General features: G+C 46.6%; 1 protein-coding gene across 3 annotated transcripts in view; it reads left to right on the top strand.

Annotated features, from left to right (window-relative positions):
* The window catches only part of gmip (GEM interacting protein), a 45,827-nt gene extending 32,879 nt beyond the window's left edge, over positions 1-12,948 (top strand). For 2 of the 3 annotated variants that reach the window (XM_029727255.1, XM_029727257.1), the window contains 11 exons: positions 211-348; positions 2,221-2,411; positions 2,662-2,795; positions 2,993-3,088; positions 3,525-3,685; positions 3,956-4,132; positions 4,298-4,435; positions 6,976-7,178; positions 9,554-9,887; positions 11,530-11,632; positions 12,045-12,948. In XM_029727255.1, the coding sequence (XP_029583115.1) occupies positions 211-348; positions 2,221-2,411; positions 2,662-2,795; positions 2,993-3,088; positions 3,525-3,685; positions 3,956-4,132; positions 4,298-4,435; positions 6,976-7,178; positions 9,554-9,887; positions 11,530-11,632; positions 12,045-12,763 (2,394 nt within the window). In that variant the 3' untranslated portion in view covers positions 12,764-12,948. The remainder of the gene's footprint in view (positions 1-210; positions 349-2,220; positions 2,412-2,661; positions 2,796-2,992; positions 3,089-3,524; positions 3,686-3,955; positions 4,133-4,297; positions 4,436-6,975; positions 7,179-9,553; positions 9,888-11,529; positions 11,633-12,044) is intronic. The other variant, XM_029727258.1, reaches the window with a different exon arrangement.
* Positions 12,949-18,838: the final 5,890 nt, after the last annotated feature.

The raw sequence follows: 18,838 nt of genomic DNA, 5'->3' as shown, positions 1-18,838 counted from the left end.
GGTCCAACCGCCATATGGGGTTCACTGAAACATATCCCTCTCTTATTTTGGTTCCACTTTTAAGGTTTTCATTTTTTTTTTTTTATAGGAAAATGATAGTTATATTTTTCGGTCATCATGTGACTCACTGTGCCTATCTCCCTCTCTCTCTCCCTCTCTCTCTCTCCCTCTCTCTCTCCCTCTCTCTCTCTCTCTCTCCCTCTCATCCAGGTGATGGAGGCAGAGATGCAGTACAGACAGTGTGTGTGTGAGGCCCATGACCACCAGGACAAGCTGGAGAGCTTGAAGGAGAAGATCATAGTTCACACCCGCAAACTCATCTGCCAGGGGGACACTGTACTCAAGGAGGTGGGTGTCCAAGCCTATTGGAGAGAGAGACGTTCCCTGTGCTGGATGGAACAAGTGGAGTGCGTAATAGGGATAGTGATAGCATAAGGGTGGGCATAAGAGTAAACAGACTCAAGGCAGGCAGTCAGCAGCCGTTTCAGTTAGTCTTTTAATGAGGATACAATCCCGATAACGGGATTGGTTGGACAACAACCAGTGAGATAGCACGGCGCGATATTCAAAACAAAATAATCTCAAAATGTAAATTCAAGTATTATACGGCATTTTAAAGATACTCTACTCGTTAATCCAATCACATTGTCCGATTTCAAAAAGGCTTTACGGTGAAAGCAAAACATTAGATTATTTTAGCATAGCACCTCAGGAAAATAAAAAATAAAAAATTCCAAGCACGATAGCAATCACAAAACCAGATATACAGCTAAAATTAAGCACTAACCTTTGACAATCTTCATCAGATGACACTCCTAGGACATCATGTTAGACAATACATGCATTTTTTGTTCGATCAAGTTTATATTTATATCCCAAAACCCAATTTTTACATTGGCGCGTGACGTTCAGAAAATGTTTTCTCCCCATAACTCCCGGTGAATAGGCACATTTAATTTACAGAAGAACTCATAAACGTTGAAAAAATGTAGAACAATTATTTAAAGAATTAGAGATAATCTACTCCTTTATGCAACCACTTTGTCAGATTTCAAAATAACGTTACGGAAAAAGCACATTGTTCAATATTCTGAGTACAGAACTTAGCCTTCAATGCTAAGCTATACAGTTAGCCTACAACCACGGCGTCGACAAATCTCTAACAATATGTTCGATATATTTACTTACCTTTGCTGATCTTCGGCGGAATGCACTCGGATGGGCACCCACTTCCACGAGAAATGTTCATTTGTTCTGCAATGTCCATAATTTATGTCCAAATACGTCCGTTTTGTTGACCCATCCAGAACACTTTACAATGCCATGTGGCGTGGACGCAAATCCATAGACGAAATGTTCAAAGTTCCATTACCATTTGTAGAAACACATTAAACGATGTTTACAATCAATCCTTTAGGGTATTTTTTAACGTAAAATTGCAATAATTTTACAACCGGGCAATAGCTATTCATCCCAGAATAAAAATATAAAAACGATGACGTCACGTGCACGCGCATCATAAGACACCTCTCCTCAGACTGGCCAATGATTGACTGAGCCAAAATGATCTGCCCGGTAACAGCTGACGGTTGAAACCAGTTCCTAAAGATTGTTGACAGCCAATGGAAGAGTTAGGAGGTGTAACGTAAATCCTATGTCACTGTAGTTTTTCAAGGGATTCAAAACAAAATTTCTCCCACTTCCTGATTCAATTTTTCTCAGGTTTTTTGCCTGCCATATGAGTTCTGTTATACTCACAGACACCATTCAAACAGTTTTAGAAACTTCAGAGTGCTTTCTATTCAAATCTACTAATAATATGCACATTCTATTTTCTGGGCCAGAGTAGTACCTGTTTAAATTGGGTACGTTTTTCATCCGGCCGTGAAAATACTGCCCCCTAACCCCTAGAGGTTAAGACTGTCAATGCTTTTGATTTAAACAATCGCCCCAACAAACAAACAAAAAACATTCAAATATGGTCCAGTTCTCCATTTCTAAATAATATATTAATATAACACATGCCAGATAGCAGACCCTTTTATCCAAAGCAACTTAGTCACGCGTGCATACATTATGCATACAGGAAGTCCAGGGATTGATCCGAATATGCTGGCGTTGCCATGCTCTGCCAACTGAGCTACAGAGGTATCTTGAGCTCAATGGGATGAATCATTTTGAAATAATCCCTCTTAATCATGTACCTCTACCACCCCCTAGGCCACAGTGAACATGTTCTACTTCCAGCGTCAGCAGACGGAGCCGGTTCCCCTGGGCTACCACAACCTGGAGTTGACCTGCAGGCCGTGTGAACCCGGGGAGCCCTACCTGCTCTACGTCTTCAGGAAGAGAAGCCAAGAACAGCCCCTACAAACCTTCACCTTCCAGGAGTTTGTCCCTCAGAACAAGAGGTACGGACGGATGGATGATTTGTCCTGTTCGACATAGAGCCGTAGCCTAATGGATGCTACTGTTTGTCCCATTAGTGCCTGTTGTTTTATGTTTAGAGTTGTTGTCAATGTTAATTGTGTGTGTGTGTGTGTGTGTGTGTGTGTGTGTGTGCGTGTGCGTGTGCGTGTGCGTGTGCGTGCGCGTGCGTGTGTGTGTGTGTGCGCGTGTGTGTGTGTGTGTGTGTGTGCGTGTGTGTGTGGCACCTCCAAGTGGCCGTCGTAAGACCAGCAACCCCAGCTCTCTGCAGGACTCCTTCTCCCTGCCTGAAGAAAGTCTGGTTAAACGAAAGGGCTACAGTGACAGCGAGAGCATAGGAGGCAGTCTGGAGTCTCTGTCCAGCCCAGGTATGCCTGTGTGCTTCACTCCACAGATTTCATTGAATCCTGCTCAGAAGATTGACCAATCGTCAAACGTCAATGTCATAATTGCTAGTGGAGAGAAATCACGTGTTCGCTACGAAGCTTTACTCAGCTCGTCCTGTTTGTCCGGTCCTCTTTCCTTCTCTGTGTGTCTTACCCACGTTGAACCCTGAACCCTGTAGCCCATGGCAACAGGAGGCTTCTTAAAGCCCCCTCCACAGGGACCATGTCATCAGACGACCTGGATGAGAGGGACATGGGCACCGTCCTGGAAGGAGGTGAATGTCACCGTCATCACCTAACTCACACAACAGACACCAACTCATTGCTCTCTATACAGACAACCAACCAACACCTCATCAAGCTTTTGATTATTTGAATCAGCTGTGTAGTGTTAGGACAAACAACAACAGAAACGTGCAGCCCTTGAGGTCCCCAGGACCATGTTTGGGAAACGCTGCCCTAACCCCTACACCCTAGCTACTCCGGTAGATCTGAGAGGATTAGATCGATATAACCAATGTGGCAATTGTTTCTTGTCTACTGATTGGCTAGGTGGAAATGTCGCCGTATTCTTCCACTTGCCCAATCCTCTCAGGTCTAGGTGAGTTGCTAGGGAGTAGGGTTCTGTTTGGAACTAGGGGGGGTAGTGTTTCCCACCATGACATGTACACTGCCGAGTATGACTGAGTCCTGTCCTGTGGTTTCCCCTAGACTGTGTGGACTCCACCCCAGAGGGGAACGGTACGGTGGGGAAGGTACGGACTACGTCCCGGGCCGCGCTGACGCACCGACTCCGGAAGATGAAGAGCAAGATGGTGAAGTGCAAACAGTGTGACAACTACATCGTGGTCAACGGCATCGAGTGTGAGGAGGTGAGAAAGGGGAGGAGGCGAAGGAGAGACTTTTGTGTGGCAGCCTGTTAAATGACAAAAGTAGAACGCTATTGCCGGATTCACAGTCACACTAAAGGGTTGAACCGAGCTGTACTGGGCTGGTTTGGTTCTCTATCCTCCGCAGTGGCGCCAGCGCGGTATGGTTCAGGTTGACTCTATAGTGTGAGCCAGGTTTATAGGGTGTGATTTGAGGTCACCCTGTGGTTTGCTAATCCGTGTCCTCTTGTCCCGCCTGCCACCCGTCTGTAGTGTGGCGTGGCGGTTCATAGGAAGTGTCTGGAGGTGTTACAGCATGAGTGTGAGAACAGGAAGGGCGTTCTGTTTGGGGTGGGTTTCTCCCTGTTGCCCCGGGACCGGCCTGACGAGGTGCCCTATGTGGTCCAGCGCTGCACGGCCGAGATAGAGAGCAGGGCCCTCACTCTGCAGGTACAGTATTAACCTGGATGTCATATGCCTTAGAATAAGTACTGAAGCAAACAGGAAAACTGTTTAGCAGAAGCGACAGTGCAGTGCCCTTCTCTCAATCCCTGTTGCTTTCTCTTGCCCTCCTTCCCCCCTTTCCCCCTACATCCATCCATCCATCCCTCCCAGGGGGTGTATCGTATCAGTGGGTCGAAGCCTCGTATCCAGAAGCTGTGTCAGGTCTTCGAGACCCAGGGGGACCAAGTCGACCTCTCTGACCTTTCACCTCATGACGTCACCTCGGTCCTCAAACACTTCTTCAAGGAGGTACAACTCCACTGTTTCCCAGACAACAAAGAAAATGGATATTACAGACAATATGCTGTAGAGCCAACGATATAGTTAATACAGACAATATAACGTAGAGACAACGACACAGTTAATACAGACAATATAATGTAGAGACAACGACACAGTTAATACAGACAATATACTGTAGAGCCAACGACACAGTTAATACAGACAATATACTGTAGAGCCAACGACAGTTAATACAGACAATATACTGTTGAGCCAACAACACAGTTAATACAGACAATATACTGTAGAGCCAACGACACAGTTAATACAGACAATATAACGGTAGAGCCAACGACACAGTTAATACAGACAATATACTGTAGAGCCAACGACACAGTTAATACAGACAATATCGAGTCGAATGGATTCTGACTTGAGATACAGTCATACATTGTTATACACTGTTATTTAAGCTCTCACACAAAGCTCCCTTTCATGATTATGCCAAACTATGACTAATATTGTCACGTCCTGACCAGTATAGAATATATTTGGTTATTGTAGTTTGGTCAGGACGTGGCAGAGGGTAGTTGATGTATATATTATGGGGTTTGTCACTGGTCTATGTCTGTGTTTCTATGTCTAGTTGATTGGGGTTGGACTCTCAATTGAAGGCAGGTGTGTTGAGTTGCCTTTGATTGGGAGTCCTATATAGTAGGGTGTGTTTGTCTTTGTTTTTCGTGGGTAGTTGTTTGAGAACACTGCTTTTTGTTGAGCCTGCTTTCACTGTTTCATGTCGTTAGTTTGTTAATTGTTTTCTTCCGTGGTGTTCGCATTATTTTATAAATAAATATGTTGAGCACGAAACCCGCTGCGCATTGGTCCCTTTCTCTCTACGACGACAAGCGTGACAGAACTACCCACCACAACAGGACCAAGCAGCGGAGGAAATCTGGCGAGGACCGGGGAACACGGCTGGTAAAGGAGCCCGAGAGGCAGCCCCAATAATTTTTTGGGGGGGGCACAAGGGCAGTTTGGCGGGGCGAGGATGGAGCCCCAGGCCAGCTCCCCGTACCCTTTTTAGGCAGAGACATACTGGACAGGTCCCGTGCTTTGGAGTGGGTGCTGTGGTGAGGCCGGGTATTTTCAGGCCGGTAAGCGCAGTACCAGCGCCCCGCATGTGCCAGGGGAAAGTGGGCATCCAGCCAGTAGGGGTGATGCCAGTCCTGCGCTTAAGACCGCCAGTGCGCCTCTACGGTCCAGTGTTTCCTGCTACACGCACGAGCCTTGAGGTGCGTGTCTCCAGGCTGGCACGTCCAGTACCAGCCCCACGCATCAGGCTTCTAGTGCGTCAGCCCAGCCTCGCCAGTCTGGAGCCGCCAGAGCCGCCAGCCAGTCTGGTGCCGCCAGAGCCGCCCGCCAGTCAGGAGTCGCCATAGCCGCCCGCCAGTCAGGAGCCGCCAGAGCCGCCCGCCAGTCAGGAGCCGTCAGAGCCGCCCGCCAGTCAGGAGCCGCCAGAGCCGCCCGCCAGTCAGGAGCCGCCAGAGCCGCCCGCCAGTCAGGAGCCGCCAGAGCCGCCCGCCAGTCAGGAGCCGCCAGAGCCGCCCGTCAGTCAGGAGCCGCCAGAGCCGCCGCCTGTCAGGAGCCGCCAGAGCCGCCCGCCAGCCGGGCGCAGCCAGGGTCGCCCGCCAGCCGGGCGCAGCAAGGGTCGTCAGCCAGCCGGGCGCAGTCATCGCCGCCCGCCAGCCGGGCGCAGCAAGGGTCGCCCGCCAGCAGGGCGCAGCCAGAGACACCCGCCAGCCGGTCGCGGCAAGAATCGCCCGCCAGTCGGGCGAGGTCAGGGACGCCACTTAAGTGCACTACGTCAGGGATGGAGCGGAGTCCACGTCCCGCACCTGAGCCGCCTCCCATATAGGTGGGTTGGGGAGGGGGGGGTGTAGCACTGTGCCGTCGTTGACGGCAGCCACCCTCCCTTCCCTCCCTTTTTGCTTAGGGGATTTTTCTGGTTGTTTTGGGGGTTTTCTGTGTTTTGTGTAGGTGCATTCCGGGGTCTGCACCTTTGGGGGGGGGGGGGGGTACTGTCACGTCCTGACCAGTATAGAGTATATTTGGTTATTGTAGTTGGGTCAGGACGTGGCAGAGGTGTCTGTGTTTCTATGTCTAGTTGATTGGGGTTGGACTCTCAATTGAAGGCAGGTGTGTTGAGTTGCCTTTGATTGGGAGTCCTATATAGTAGGGTGTGTTTGTCTTTGTTTTTCGTGGGTAGTTGTTTGAGAGCACTGCTTTTTTCATGTCGTTAGTTTGTTTATTGTTTTCTTCCGTGGTGTTCGCATTATTTTATAAATAAATATGTTGAGCACGAAATCCGCTGCGCATTGGTCCCTTTCTCTCTACGACGACAAGCGTGACAAAAATGGACATATCTTAACTCAGGATTCCCTTTTTAGTGAACATCATGTGGTACAGTTGTCAGTCAATGCATCGAAGCTAATAAGTATTTATTATTATTATTATTATTATTATGTGTTAATTAATTGTTAATAATAACAATCTTCCTCCTCACACAGCTTCCAGAGCCGCTGTTGACCTTTGACCTGTACAATGACTTCATCGGGGTGGGCAAGGAGATCCAGCGTCTCAGTGAGAGAGAGGCGGCAGCAGAGACTCCTGGGATAGTGAATGACCTCACATATAACCTGAGAGACCTGCTGGAGAGACTGCCCCCATACCGCTACTACACACTGCAGCATATGATGCGTCACCTTCACAGGTACTACTCTACTACACAGTGCAGCATATAATGTGTCACCTTCACAGGTACTACTCTACTACACAGTGCAGCATATGATGCGTGACCTTCACAGGTACTACGCTACTATACAGTGCAGCATATGATGTGTGACCTTCACAGGTACTACGCTACTACACAGTGCAGCATATGATGTGGCACCTTCACAGGTACTACTCTACTACACAGTGCAGCATATGATGCGTGACCTTCACAGGTACTACTCTACTACACAGTACAGCATATGATGCGGCACCTTCACAGGTACTACTCTACTACACAGTGCAGCATATAATGCGGCACCTTCACAGGTACTACTCTACTACACACTGCAGCATATGATGCGGCACCTTCACAGGTACTACTCTATTATACAGTGCATCACCATGCTCCCACCTATTCGGGACACCTATTTCGAAACGGTGCCCGAGGAAGGCCTGCAGCATCATCAAGGACCCCACACACCCCAGCCACGAGCTGTTCACTCCCTTACCGTTGGGCAGACAGTATCAGAGCATGAGGTCTGATACCAACAGGCTCAGAGACAGTTTCAATCTACAAGTCATCAGACTGCTGAACACTTGAACTGGACTGACCACCTGCTCTGATTCTCCACACCTTAGAACACATGCACTCACCCACACATGCACGCCCACACAGACATACACACATCCACACACACACACACACACACACACACACACACACACACACACACACAGTACATTCATGCTACACACGCATCACAACTGCTGCTACCAGACTCTTATTATGATTGCTCAGTACTGCACAATCCCCCCTTCCCCAAAACACGTGTAAATATTGACTGTAAATTGTGCCTTCCTGTATTATTTACATATATATATTTTTTTTTTTTTGAATTACCCCCCTTTTTCTCCCCCACTTCCATCTTGTCTCATCGCTGCAACTCCCCAACGGGCTTGGGAGGCGAAGGTCGAGTCTTGCGTCCTCCAAAACATGACCCGCCAAACCTTGCTTCTTAACACCTGACTGCTGAACCCGGAAGCCATCTGCACCAATGTGTCGGAGGAAACACTGTTCAACTGACGACCGAGGTCAGCCTGCAGGCGCCCGGCCCCCCACAAGGAGTCGCTAGAGCGCGATGAGCCAAGTAAAGCCCCCTCGGCCAAACCCTCCCCTAACCCGGACAACGCTGGGCCAATTGTGCGCTGCCCTATGGGACTCCCAATCATGCCTGGTTGTGATACAACCCGGGTCTGTAGTAACACCACTAGCACTGCGATGCAGTGCCTTGGACCGCTGCGCCACTCAGGAGGCCCTGTTTTATTTTATTCTACTGAGCCATTTACTTAATGTTTGGATTTTTCTTATTTCTTATTGTTGTTGCATTGTCGAGAAGGAACCTGAAGTAAGCATTTCGTTGGATGGTGTATACCATGTGTATACCATGTGTATCCCGTACTGGAACGTGCAACATGATGCATCACCTACACAGATACTACAGCACACTGCAGTACACGATGTGTCACCTACACAGATACTACTGCACACTGCAGTACACGATGTGTCACCTACACAGATACTACAGCACACTGCAGTACACGATGTGTCACCTACACAGATACTACTGCACACTGCAGTACACGATGTGTCACCTACACACATACTACAGCACACTGCAGTACGTGATGCGTCACCTACACAGATACTACAGCACACTGCAGTACATGATGCGTCACCTACACAGATACTACAGCACACTGCAGTACATGATGCGTCACCTACACAGATACTACTGCACACTGCAGTACATGATGCGTCACCTACACAGATACTACAGCACACTGCAGTACATGATGCGTCACCTACACAGATACTACAGCACACTGCAGTACATGATGCGTCACCTACACAGATACTACAGCACACTGCAGTACATGATGCGTCACCTACACAGATACTACAGCACACTGCAGTACATGATGCGTCACCTACACAGATACTACAGCACACTGCAGTACATGATGCGTCACCTACACAGATACTACAGCACACTGTAGTACATGATGCGTCACCTACACAGATACTACTGCACACTGCAGTACATGATGCGTCACCTACACAATTAGCAAACCTGGTTGTTGTGGAGATGTCTCAGTGAACCATGCTCATAGACTTATGTTAGCTCCTCAAAGTTATGCTTCAGCTCACTGGGTAAACAGATTATTGTGGCGTGCAGCAGAACTCTCAGTCACATGGTCATATGAGGGGTGCTGGGCCCTCCTCCAGATTGTCTTTTTTTGACCATACTCTATCCTCTCTTTTCTTCACTGATTTCACATTCTCTCTCTCTCACTCTCTCTCTCTCTCCACAGAGTATCAGAGAACTACGAGGAGAACAAGATGTCTCCCAGTAACCTGGGCATCGTGTTTGGTCCGACCCTGCTGCGCCCGCTGGTGTCTGTAGACGTGTCCATGGTGGCCCTACTGGAGACCACCTACCAAGCCCTACTGGTGGAGTTCCTCATCACCCATCACCAACACATCTTCGACGCTCCACCTCCCGCCCCCACCACCCCCCTCCCCGACACCCCTCCCCGGGCGACGTGTTCAGGGGGGGCCCAGAAGACCGTTGCTGGGGTTGACCCTGGGTCTCAGGACCCCCTCGCTGGAGGAGCCTCGTCCAAAGAACGCCCCCGTTCCCTAGAGGCAAGGGACACACTAAGGGGGGGATTCCATCGTGTCAGACAAGCTCAATCAAGTGCAGCTTAAGTATTTGAATCCAAACATACCATTTGAGCCCAGGTCTGGTTAACAGATGGGCTACCCTCAACTGATAGACAAATATATACTTTTCAAATACTTTTCATAGACCCACTATACTGAAGTACATTTAAATACAGATTTTCTCCAATGTTTTTCAATGGTTTGAATAGGAGGGCAATGTTAACCTCAATCAAACGCTTCATTTTGAATCTGAGGCCTCTTGATCACACGTCTGGCAGCTGTAGGTTTGTCAGCCAGTGATTGGTCCTCTAAGTCGAAGTAACATTGAGACGGCTCACGATGCCCTACAGTCAGACCTGGGTTAAAATACTATTAGAAATGATTTCAAATACCTTCGCCAGGCTACTACACGGCGCAGTAGTTCCAATAGAATAGTCACAAAACTGGAAACCCAGCCCATCTGGCACTCCAGGAAGGCTAGAGCAACTACTCAAAGTATTTGACAGATTTCAAATAGTATTTGAACCCAAGTCTGCCTCACAGCCAGGGTTCACGGAGTTCAGCCTCAGCCTGATGCCTTGAGCTGCTTTCTTTCCTGTTGCTTCTGTTACCTGTTGTTGTCTCAAAGGGGTAATCTGGGATTCAAACAACAAGAGGTCACTCCGGTCACTTTTTTTGGTAAACAGCTGAGGGATTGGGGTTGAAGAAATGTAACTAATGAGGCACTTATAAGGAATATTATTCAAGAGTCAATGGCTATATCATGTATTCAAATTAAAAGTCCCAAAACAGATGTACCAATCCCAGATTGCCCCTTTTAATGCTCCTGGCTCGCCATGCTGTGACTCTGCTGTTGCCAACCCGGAAGGGATTATGTGCTTTTTTTGTGAGGCTTAACACAATGCAACATAGGGGTGGGTGTGTGTGTGTGTGTCTGTGTGTCTATGCTACCTCTGACTGGATTCTGATCTGACCCTTCCTTTCCTGACCAGCTCTACCCCGGCTGGATCTCAATACTGTCCAATGGCTTCTTCTGTGAAATATAGTAAATGAGTGTCAAATTATTCCTGTTCTTCTTCTTCTTTCTCTATTGTAAAATGACTCCCTTTCCTTTCTCCTGTCCTCCGTTACCACTGATAGGCCAAAGGACTGGATAATGTGTAAACGGCAGGATTCATGGGTAGGAAAGGACATGAAAAGAGGAAGCAAGTTAAAGCTATTGAGACACAGCCCTAGCGTGGGTGTTCTTGGCCACTAAATACACAACACTGACCACTGGGAAATACTGGGAGGGTGTGGGGGGGTGGAAGAGAAGGTTAGTGCCCTGCCCTTTACTGATTTCTTTGCCTGAAAACAGAACTAGGAGAACAAGTGACCAGGCAACTTGATTTTCTCCAATAAGTAAAAAAATAAAATAAAAAAATTATAATAATAATCCCTGCTATATGTATAGGATACTCAACATCCACAATTTACCTGGCAATCTCTCTGTAACCCACTGGGGTTCACTTTCTAGACCTAGAAATATAGTATTTATCTCGCTACAGCGTTCCATTCCCAACACTTCCTACCCCAAAATCTGGTATCTATTCTCCAAAACTCAGAGTTTGTGTCATTTCAACAGACTCGTACAATCAAGAGAGACTCGAGCGAGGGTTATATATCTGACAAGTCGTCGTCCAATGAGGCAGTGGACCAGCTCAGCCCTGAAGCCAGTGAGAGAGCAGGTAGGCGGGATGTACTGTAGTATCAGAGGAATGGTTGGTTGGATGAATGGGTATTGTTGGTAAACAAGTGGGCTAGAGGACTTTGCTGTTCTTATCTGATCTGTCATTTCCTTACATAACCTTTCTCTGCTGCCATCAGATCTTTTGTCTGCTCGCTGCTCACTGTTTGTGTCATGTTATAGCGCCCTCTGCTGACTTCACTGCAGGCATTTTCTGCATTCGTTTGCCAATATTCAACAGCCTCTCAAAAGCGAGCCCTAAACTCACACAACATGTTATGATAGAAAGAGACAGAGTATTTACTTTGCCAAGCTAAAGGTGAAGTACAGTGGTTAATCTGTGTTTCTCTGGTTTGTCTTGTTGTCGCATCTCCTCCCCTCTCTTCTCCCTTTCCTCCCCCTTGCTTCCCCAGTCGTGGCTGTGAGGGGGGCATCAACAGAGGCTGCTGCTCTGGGTGATCTGGTAGGGGGTCCAGAGCCAGGCGACTCTCCCACCGTGGGGACCCAGCCACGGAGCCACTTCAGCAGGCAGCCTGTCAAGTACCCGCGCCAGTCCACCCCGGGTCTCCGCCGCTCCGCCGGCACTACCAGTGCCGGGCAGCTCGGGGAAGAGGAGGATGATGAAGAGGAGGATGAAGACGAGGAGAGGAAGAGAAACCAAGCGAGGAGCGCAGACAGCAGCCGTAGCCCCTCCCCTGAACCGGTTAGCCAGAGAATGAGAATCCTTCGATTGGAGCTCCCCCCCGAGACAACCGCCTACCACCTGCTCAGCCAGGCTGGAGGCCACGCCCCAGAGAGCCAGACGGAAAGAGAGAAGACACGCCCATATGAGGTTCCACAGGGCAGGCTGCGGGCGGGGACAGTGGTAGTAGAACCATCAATAGCTGCAACAACAGCAGGAGCGGCAGGAGCCTATCCGACGCCGAGCACCGGTGCTCAGGAGGCAGGGCTTAGGAGTCGGTCTGCCACATTGTCTCAGCTGAACGTGAACCAGTCCAATAACAGGCAGGGGTGGGTGGGTGAGAGGCGGAGACTGAGCGGAGAGGAGGGTCTTAGTGGCCCGGCCCGGAAGATCTTGTCAGGGCTGAAGCTCAGACGTAGCCACTCAGGACTGCAGCAACACTTTGTCTGAGGAGGAGGAAGGTTGGAACTTTGAACCATAGAATTAGAATCACATTCGAGAACGGACATTCCCCATTCAAGTCAAAGTTCCGTGGACTGGCAGGATTCTATTTCTATGGTTAAACCCATAGAAGGGATGAATTGTATTGTGTAACGTCCAGTGTTTTTTACAAATACAGCGAAAAATGACATACACTCATGATTACTCGAGAATACTCATGAATACAGAACATACTAACATACAGTACCAGTCAAAGGTTTGGACACACCTACTCATTCAAGGGTTTTTCCTTTATTTGTACTATTTTCTACATTGTAGAATAATAGTGAAGATATCAAAACTACGAAATAACATATATAGAATCATGTAGTAACCAAAAAAGTGTTAAACAAATCAAAATATATTTTATATTTGAAATTCCGCGAAGTAGCCACCCTTTGCCTTGATGACAGCTTTGCACACTCTTGGCGTTCACTCAACCATCTTCATGAGGTAGTCACCTGGAATGCATTTCAATTAACAGGTGTGCCTTGTTAAAAGTTAATTTGTGGAATTTCTTTCCTTCTTAATGCGTTTGAGAAAATCAGTTGTGCTGTGACAAGGAAGGGGTGGTATACAGAAGATAGCCCTATTTGGTAAAAGACCATATTATGGCAAGAACAGCTCAAATAAGCAAAGAGAAACAACAGTCCATTACACATACTTTAAGACCTGAAGGTCAGTCAATCTGAAAAATGTCAAGAACTTTCTTCAAGTGCAGTCGCAAAAGTCGTGTAGACCGCCACAGGAAAGGAAGATTCAGAGTTACCTCTGCTGCAAAGGATAAATTCATTAGAGTTCACTGCACCTCCGATTGCAGCCCAAATAAATGCTTCACAGAGTTCAAGTAACAGACACACCTCAACATCAACTGTTCAGAGGAGACAGTGTGAATCAGGCCTTCATGGTCGAATTGCTGTATAGAAACTACTACTAAAGGACACCAAAAGAGACTTGCTTGTGCCAAGAAACACAAGCAATCGACATTAGACCGGTGTAAATCTGTCCTTTGGTCTGATTAGTTCAAATTTGAGATATTTGGTTCCAACCGCTGTGTCTTTGTGAGACGCAGAATAGGTGAACGGATGATCTCCGCATGTGTGATTCCCACAGTGAAGCATGGAGGAGGAGGTGATGGTGTGGGGGTGCTTTGCTGGTGACACTGTCAGTAATTTATTTAGAATTCAAGGAACATTTAACTAGCATGGCTACCACCGCATTCTGCAGCGATACACCATCCCATCTGGTTTGGGCCTTAGCGGGACTATCATTTGTTTTTCAACAGGACAATGAGCCAAAACACACCTCTAGTTTGTGTAAGGGCCATTTGACCAAGGAGAGTGATGGAGTGCTGCATCAGATGACCTGGCCTCCACAATCACCCGACCTCAACCCAATTGAGATGGTTTGGGTTGAGTTGGACCGCAGAGTAAAGGAAAAGCAGCCAACAAGTGCTCAGCATATGTGGGAACTCCTTTAAGACTGTTGGAAAAGCATTCCTCATGAAGCTGTTTGAGAGAATGCCAAGAGTGTGCAAAGCTGTCATAAAAGCAAAGGGTGGCTACTTTGAAGAATCTCAAATATAAAATATATTTTGATTTGTTTAACACTTTTTTGGTTACTACATGATTCCATATGTGTTATTTCATAGTTTTGATGTCTTCACTATTATTCTACAATGTAGAAAATAGTAAAAATAAAGAAAAACCCTTGAATGAGTAGGTATGTCCAAACTTTTGACTGGTACTGTAACTCATCACAGTTATGCACATAGATATAAATGATACGCTCATCAAAGGGCCTACTCACACCACACACTGTCCATACGCACTGTCTATATACACAGACACACAGGACCGAATCTTGACTTTAAGTAATTAAGCCCTATACTGTATGTATAATTTGCATCAACATGCACTGTAATGATATCAACAGGACTTCTGTGACAATTCCAGTCATGCACACTGTGTGTGTCTTCAATAGAAATCAAACTGAACCAAATGGGGAGGGACCTACCTGAATATGTCCAATAGAAACCAAACTGAACCAAATGGGGAGGGACCTACCTGAATATGTCCAATAGAAACCAAACTGAACCAAATGGGGAGGGACCTACCTGAATATGTCCAATAGAAACTCTGGTAGCCCTTTATAGTAATTCCACGTAATAAAGCATTTGTAATGGATTAGTAAATAGTTTATTCATCATTTATTAATCATTACTCCATTCATAAGATGTTTAATATAGGTCATTTAAGCCATTTGAGAATCATTAGTTACGTCTTTTTGCGTGGCCTCATATACATTGTGTGCAATCTACACTTTATAAATACTTTATAAATGTTTTGAGTGACCAGTGTAATTTCTCACAAAAAGATGGACACGCCATTGGTAGACAGTCCAGCTGTACCTGATACTCCTTTTAAGGTATGAAACATACAGTATCAATGGTAAAATAACAAGTACACAACGCAGGATGTTTAAAGGGCCAATACAGACGTTTTTATCTCAATAGCAAATCATTTCTGGGTAACAATTAAGTACCTGACTGTGATTGTTTTCAATTAAAATGGACAAAAAGAAACAAAAAAATAGCTTCTTAGCAAAGAGCGATTTCTCAAGCAAGAGTTTTGCTAGGAATGTCGGAGTGGTCTGAGTGGGGAGGGGGAAACTTAAAAACTAGCTGTTATTGGCAGAGAACTTTGGAAGGTCTTACACTAAAAGGGCATTATCATAATTTTCACAATTTCACTGAATTATTCCAATCTCATATTGTGGAAATATACACTGCTCAAAAAAATAAAGGGAACACTTAAACAACACAATGTAACTCCAAGTCAATCACACTTCTGTGAAATCAAACTGTCCACTTAGGAAGCAACACTGATTGACAATAAATTTCACATGCTGTTGTGCAAATGGAATAGACAACAGGTGGAAATTATAGGCAATTAGCAAGACACCCCCAATAAAGGAGTGGTTCTGCAGGTGGTAACCACAGACCACTTCTCAGTTCCTATGCTTCCTGGCTGATGTTTTGGTCACTTTTGAATGCTGGCAGTGCTTTCACTCTAGTGGTAGCATGAGACGGAGTCTACAACCCACACAAGTGGCTCAGGTAGTGCAGCTCATCCAGGATGGCACATCAATGCGAGCTGTGGCAAGAAGGTTTGCTGTGTCTGTCAGCGTAGTGTCCAGAGCATGGAGGCGCTACCAGGAGACAGGCCAGTACATCAGGAGACGTGGAGGAGGCCGTAGGAGGGCAACAACCCAGCAGCAGGACCGCTACCTCCGCCTTTGTGCAAGGAGGAGCAGGAGGAGCACTGCCAGAGCCCTGCAAAATGACCTCCAGCAGGCCACAAATGTGCATGTGTCTGCTCAAACGGTCAGAAACAGACTCCATGAGGGTGGTATGAGGGCCCGACGTCCACAGGTGGGGGTTGTGCTTACAGCCCAACACCGTGCAGGACGTTTGGCATTTGCCAGAGAACACCAAGATTGGCAAATTCGCCACTGGCGCCCTCTGCGCTTCACAGATGAAAGCAGGTTCACACTGAGCACGTGACAGATGTGACAGAGTCTGGAGACGCCGTGGAGAACGTTCTGCTGCCTGCAACATCCTCCAGCATGACCGGTTTGGCGGTGGGTCAGTCATGGTGTAGGGTGGCATTTCTTTGGGGGGCCGCACAGCCCTCCATGTGCTTGCCAGAGGTAGCCTGACTGCCATTAGGTACCGAGATGAGATCCTCAGACCCCTTGTGAGACCATATGCTGGTGCGGTTGGCCCTGGGTTCCTCCTAATGCAAGACAATGCTAGACCTCATGTGGCTGGAGTGTGTCAGCAGTTCCTGCAAGAGGAAGGCATTGATGCTATGGACTGGCCCGCCCGTTCCCCAGACCTGAATCCAATTGAGCACATCTGGGACATCATGTCTCGCTCCATCCACCAACGCCACGTTGCACCACAGACTGTCCAGGAGTTGGCGGATGCTTTAGTCCAGGTCTGGGAGGAGATCCCTCAGGAGACCATCCGCCACCTCATCAGGAGCATGCCCAGGCGTTGTAGGGAGGTCATACAGGCACGTGGAGGCCACACACACTACTGAGCCTCATTTTGACTTGTTTTAAGGACATTACATCAAAGTTGGATCAGCCTGTAGTGTGGTTTTCCACTTTAATTTTGAGTGTGACTCCAAATCCAGACCTCCATGGGTTGATAAATTGGATTTCCATTGATTATTTTTGTGTGATTTTGTTGTCAGCACATTCAACTATGTAAAGAAAAAAGTATTTAATAAGATTATTTCTTTCATTCAGATCTAGGATGTGTTGTTTAAGTGTTCCCTTTATTTTTTTGAGCAGTATATATAAAACACAGGAAAATCTAGTGTTTGACTGCAGTGGGCCTTTAAGGAAATATATCAAACATTTTATTCACGAAAACTGTTGTAAAACAACTGTTGCAAGGACACGAGGAAGAGGTGTACTGTAGAGGTCTGCACCAGACAGGCTCTCGCCCTCACCAGCAGTTTTTCATACCACTGCTGGCTTTCTGTCCGACTCCCACCCGCTACTGCAAGAACTGGTCCCGAACCCAACTGCAGTCCCGCGATGTTCTTTTAGGCTTATGTGACCCAGCTCACTCCGCCCTGTCTCGCACAGAAATGCAGCCCTCTATTGTAACGTGAATGTTTTGCTAATCTCGTCAACCTCACAAACGCAAACGAGTCATAAAACGGGGAGATGTAGCCTACACACAACAGCTGGCCAGATCGGTTGTTCTCTCTCGTCATTCACTACTACTGATAGGCCTATGTGATTGAGGTAGATATGTTCCATGTATGATTTGCAGATTGAAATGTTACATGTATAACTTTTGAATGCTTCCCGTCTTTAAAATGTAGTAACTCTTTAAACATAATGGGATAATTCAGCTAAATTATAAATTCAGATATTTGTTTCGCTACCTCGCATGCTGTCTGTAGACTGACTGCTCCACACTTTGGTTTTGGTAGAAATGTCACTGTTAGCATTTTCAGACCAAAAAAAAACATTATTCTACTCAGCATAGTGTGTCTGAAGTTACACATCGCACTATTACAACAGTGTGACCGTTTTGGAATAAAATGTTCAATATATTTAAACATCCTCTGTATTGTGTGATTATTGTTTAACCATTGATATGTTCTAAGGGGGGCATTTTGAGACCTGCAGCAGGTACTGCTAGAATGTCTACCAATGAATGGCATGGCCATCTTTTAATGAGAAATTACACTGGTCACTCAAAGCATTCATAAAGTATGAATAGCCCACACTTTAGATCAGGCCACGCAAAAATACTTAACTAATGATTACACAATTGAATGAATGAGTAATGATTAATAAATTATGCTTGAACTATTTACTAATCCATTATAAATGCTTTGTTACATGGATTCATTATAAAGTAATACCGGAACTTGTTTTCATTGTGAAACGTTTTGCTACTGTACGGTGTGCACTAATGAATACACACTATATCTCTAACAAGCCAGGATTGGGCCGGCAACCAACAGACAGCTCTGGTAAAGAAGTGACTCCAGAACCTAAATATAGCAGGAGAATCCCTGTAATAACCCCTTTATGGAGAAGTCCATGTGTTTCCATCCCAAATGGCACTCCATTCCCAATAGTACATTACTGTTGACCAGTGCCCTATGGAAGGTTTCAGAATAGGGTTCCATTTGGAACACAGATTCACTGTAACCCCTATAATGAGGAAGCACACTCTCTCTCTCTCTCTCTCTCTCTCTCTCTCTCTCTCTCTCTCTGGAGTCCTTCCTGACATAGTTACAGACTACAGACGGACTACTCTGTCAAGGTTCTCTCCAGTAAAACTTGGACCAGACAAATATGTGATTTTTTTTTTGGTAAAGTTAATCTGGACTGCTCTGAAATATTTGTAACTGTTTCTCTGACCTGCTCTGAATATTTGGATAGAGTTTGAGAGTTGTGGGGAGAAGTATGCTTTATGCAGCAAGCACACACAAAGACAAAGGCTAGATC

This window comes from Salmo trutta, chromosome 32, assembly GCF_901001165.1.
Source record: "Salmo trutta chromosome 32, fSalTru1.1, whole genome shotgun sequence".
Taxonomy (NCBI): Eukaryota; Metazoa; Chordata; class Actinopteri; order Salmoniformes; family Salmonidae; genus Salmo; species Salmo trutta.
The sequence above is the reverse complement of the archived record's forward strand: the minus strand, read 5'-3'. Positions and strand labels throughout refer to the sequence as shown.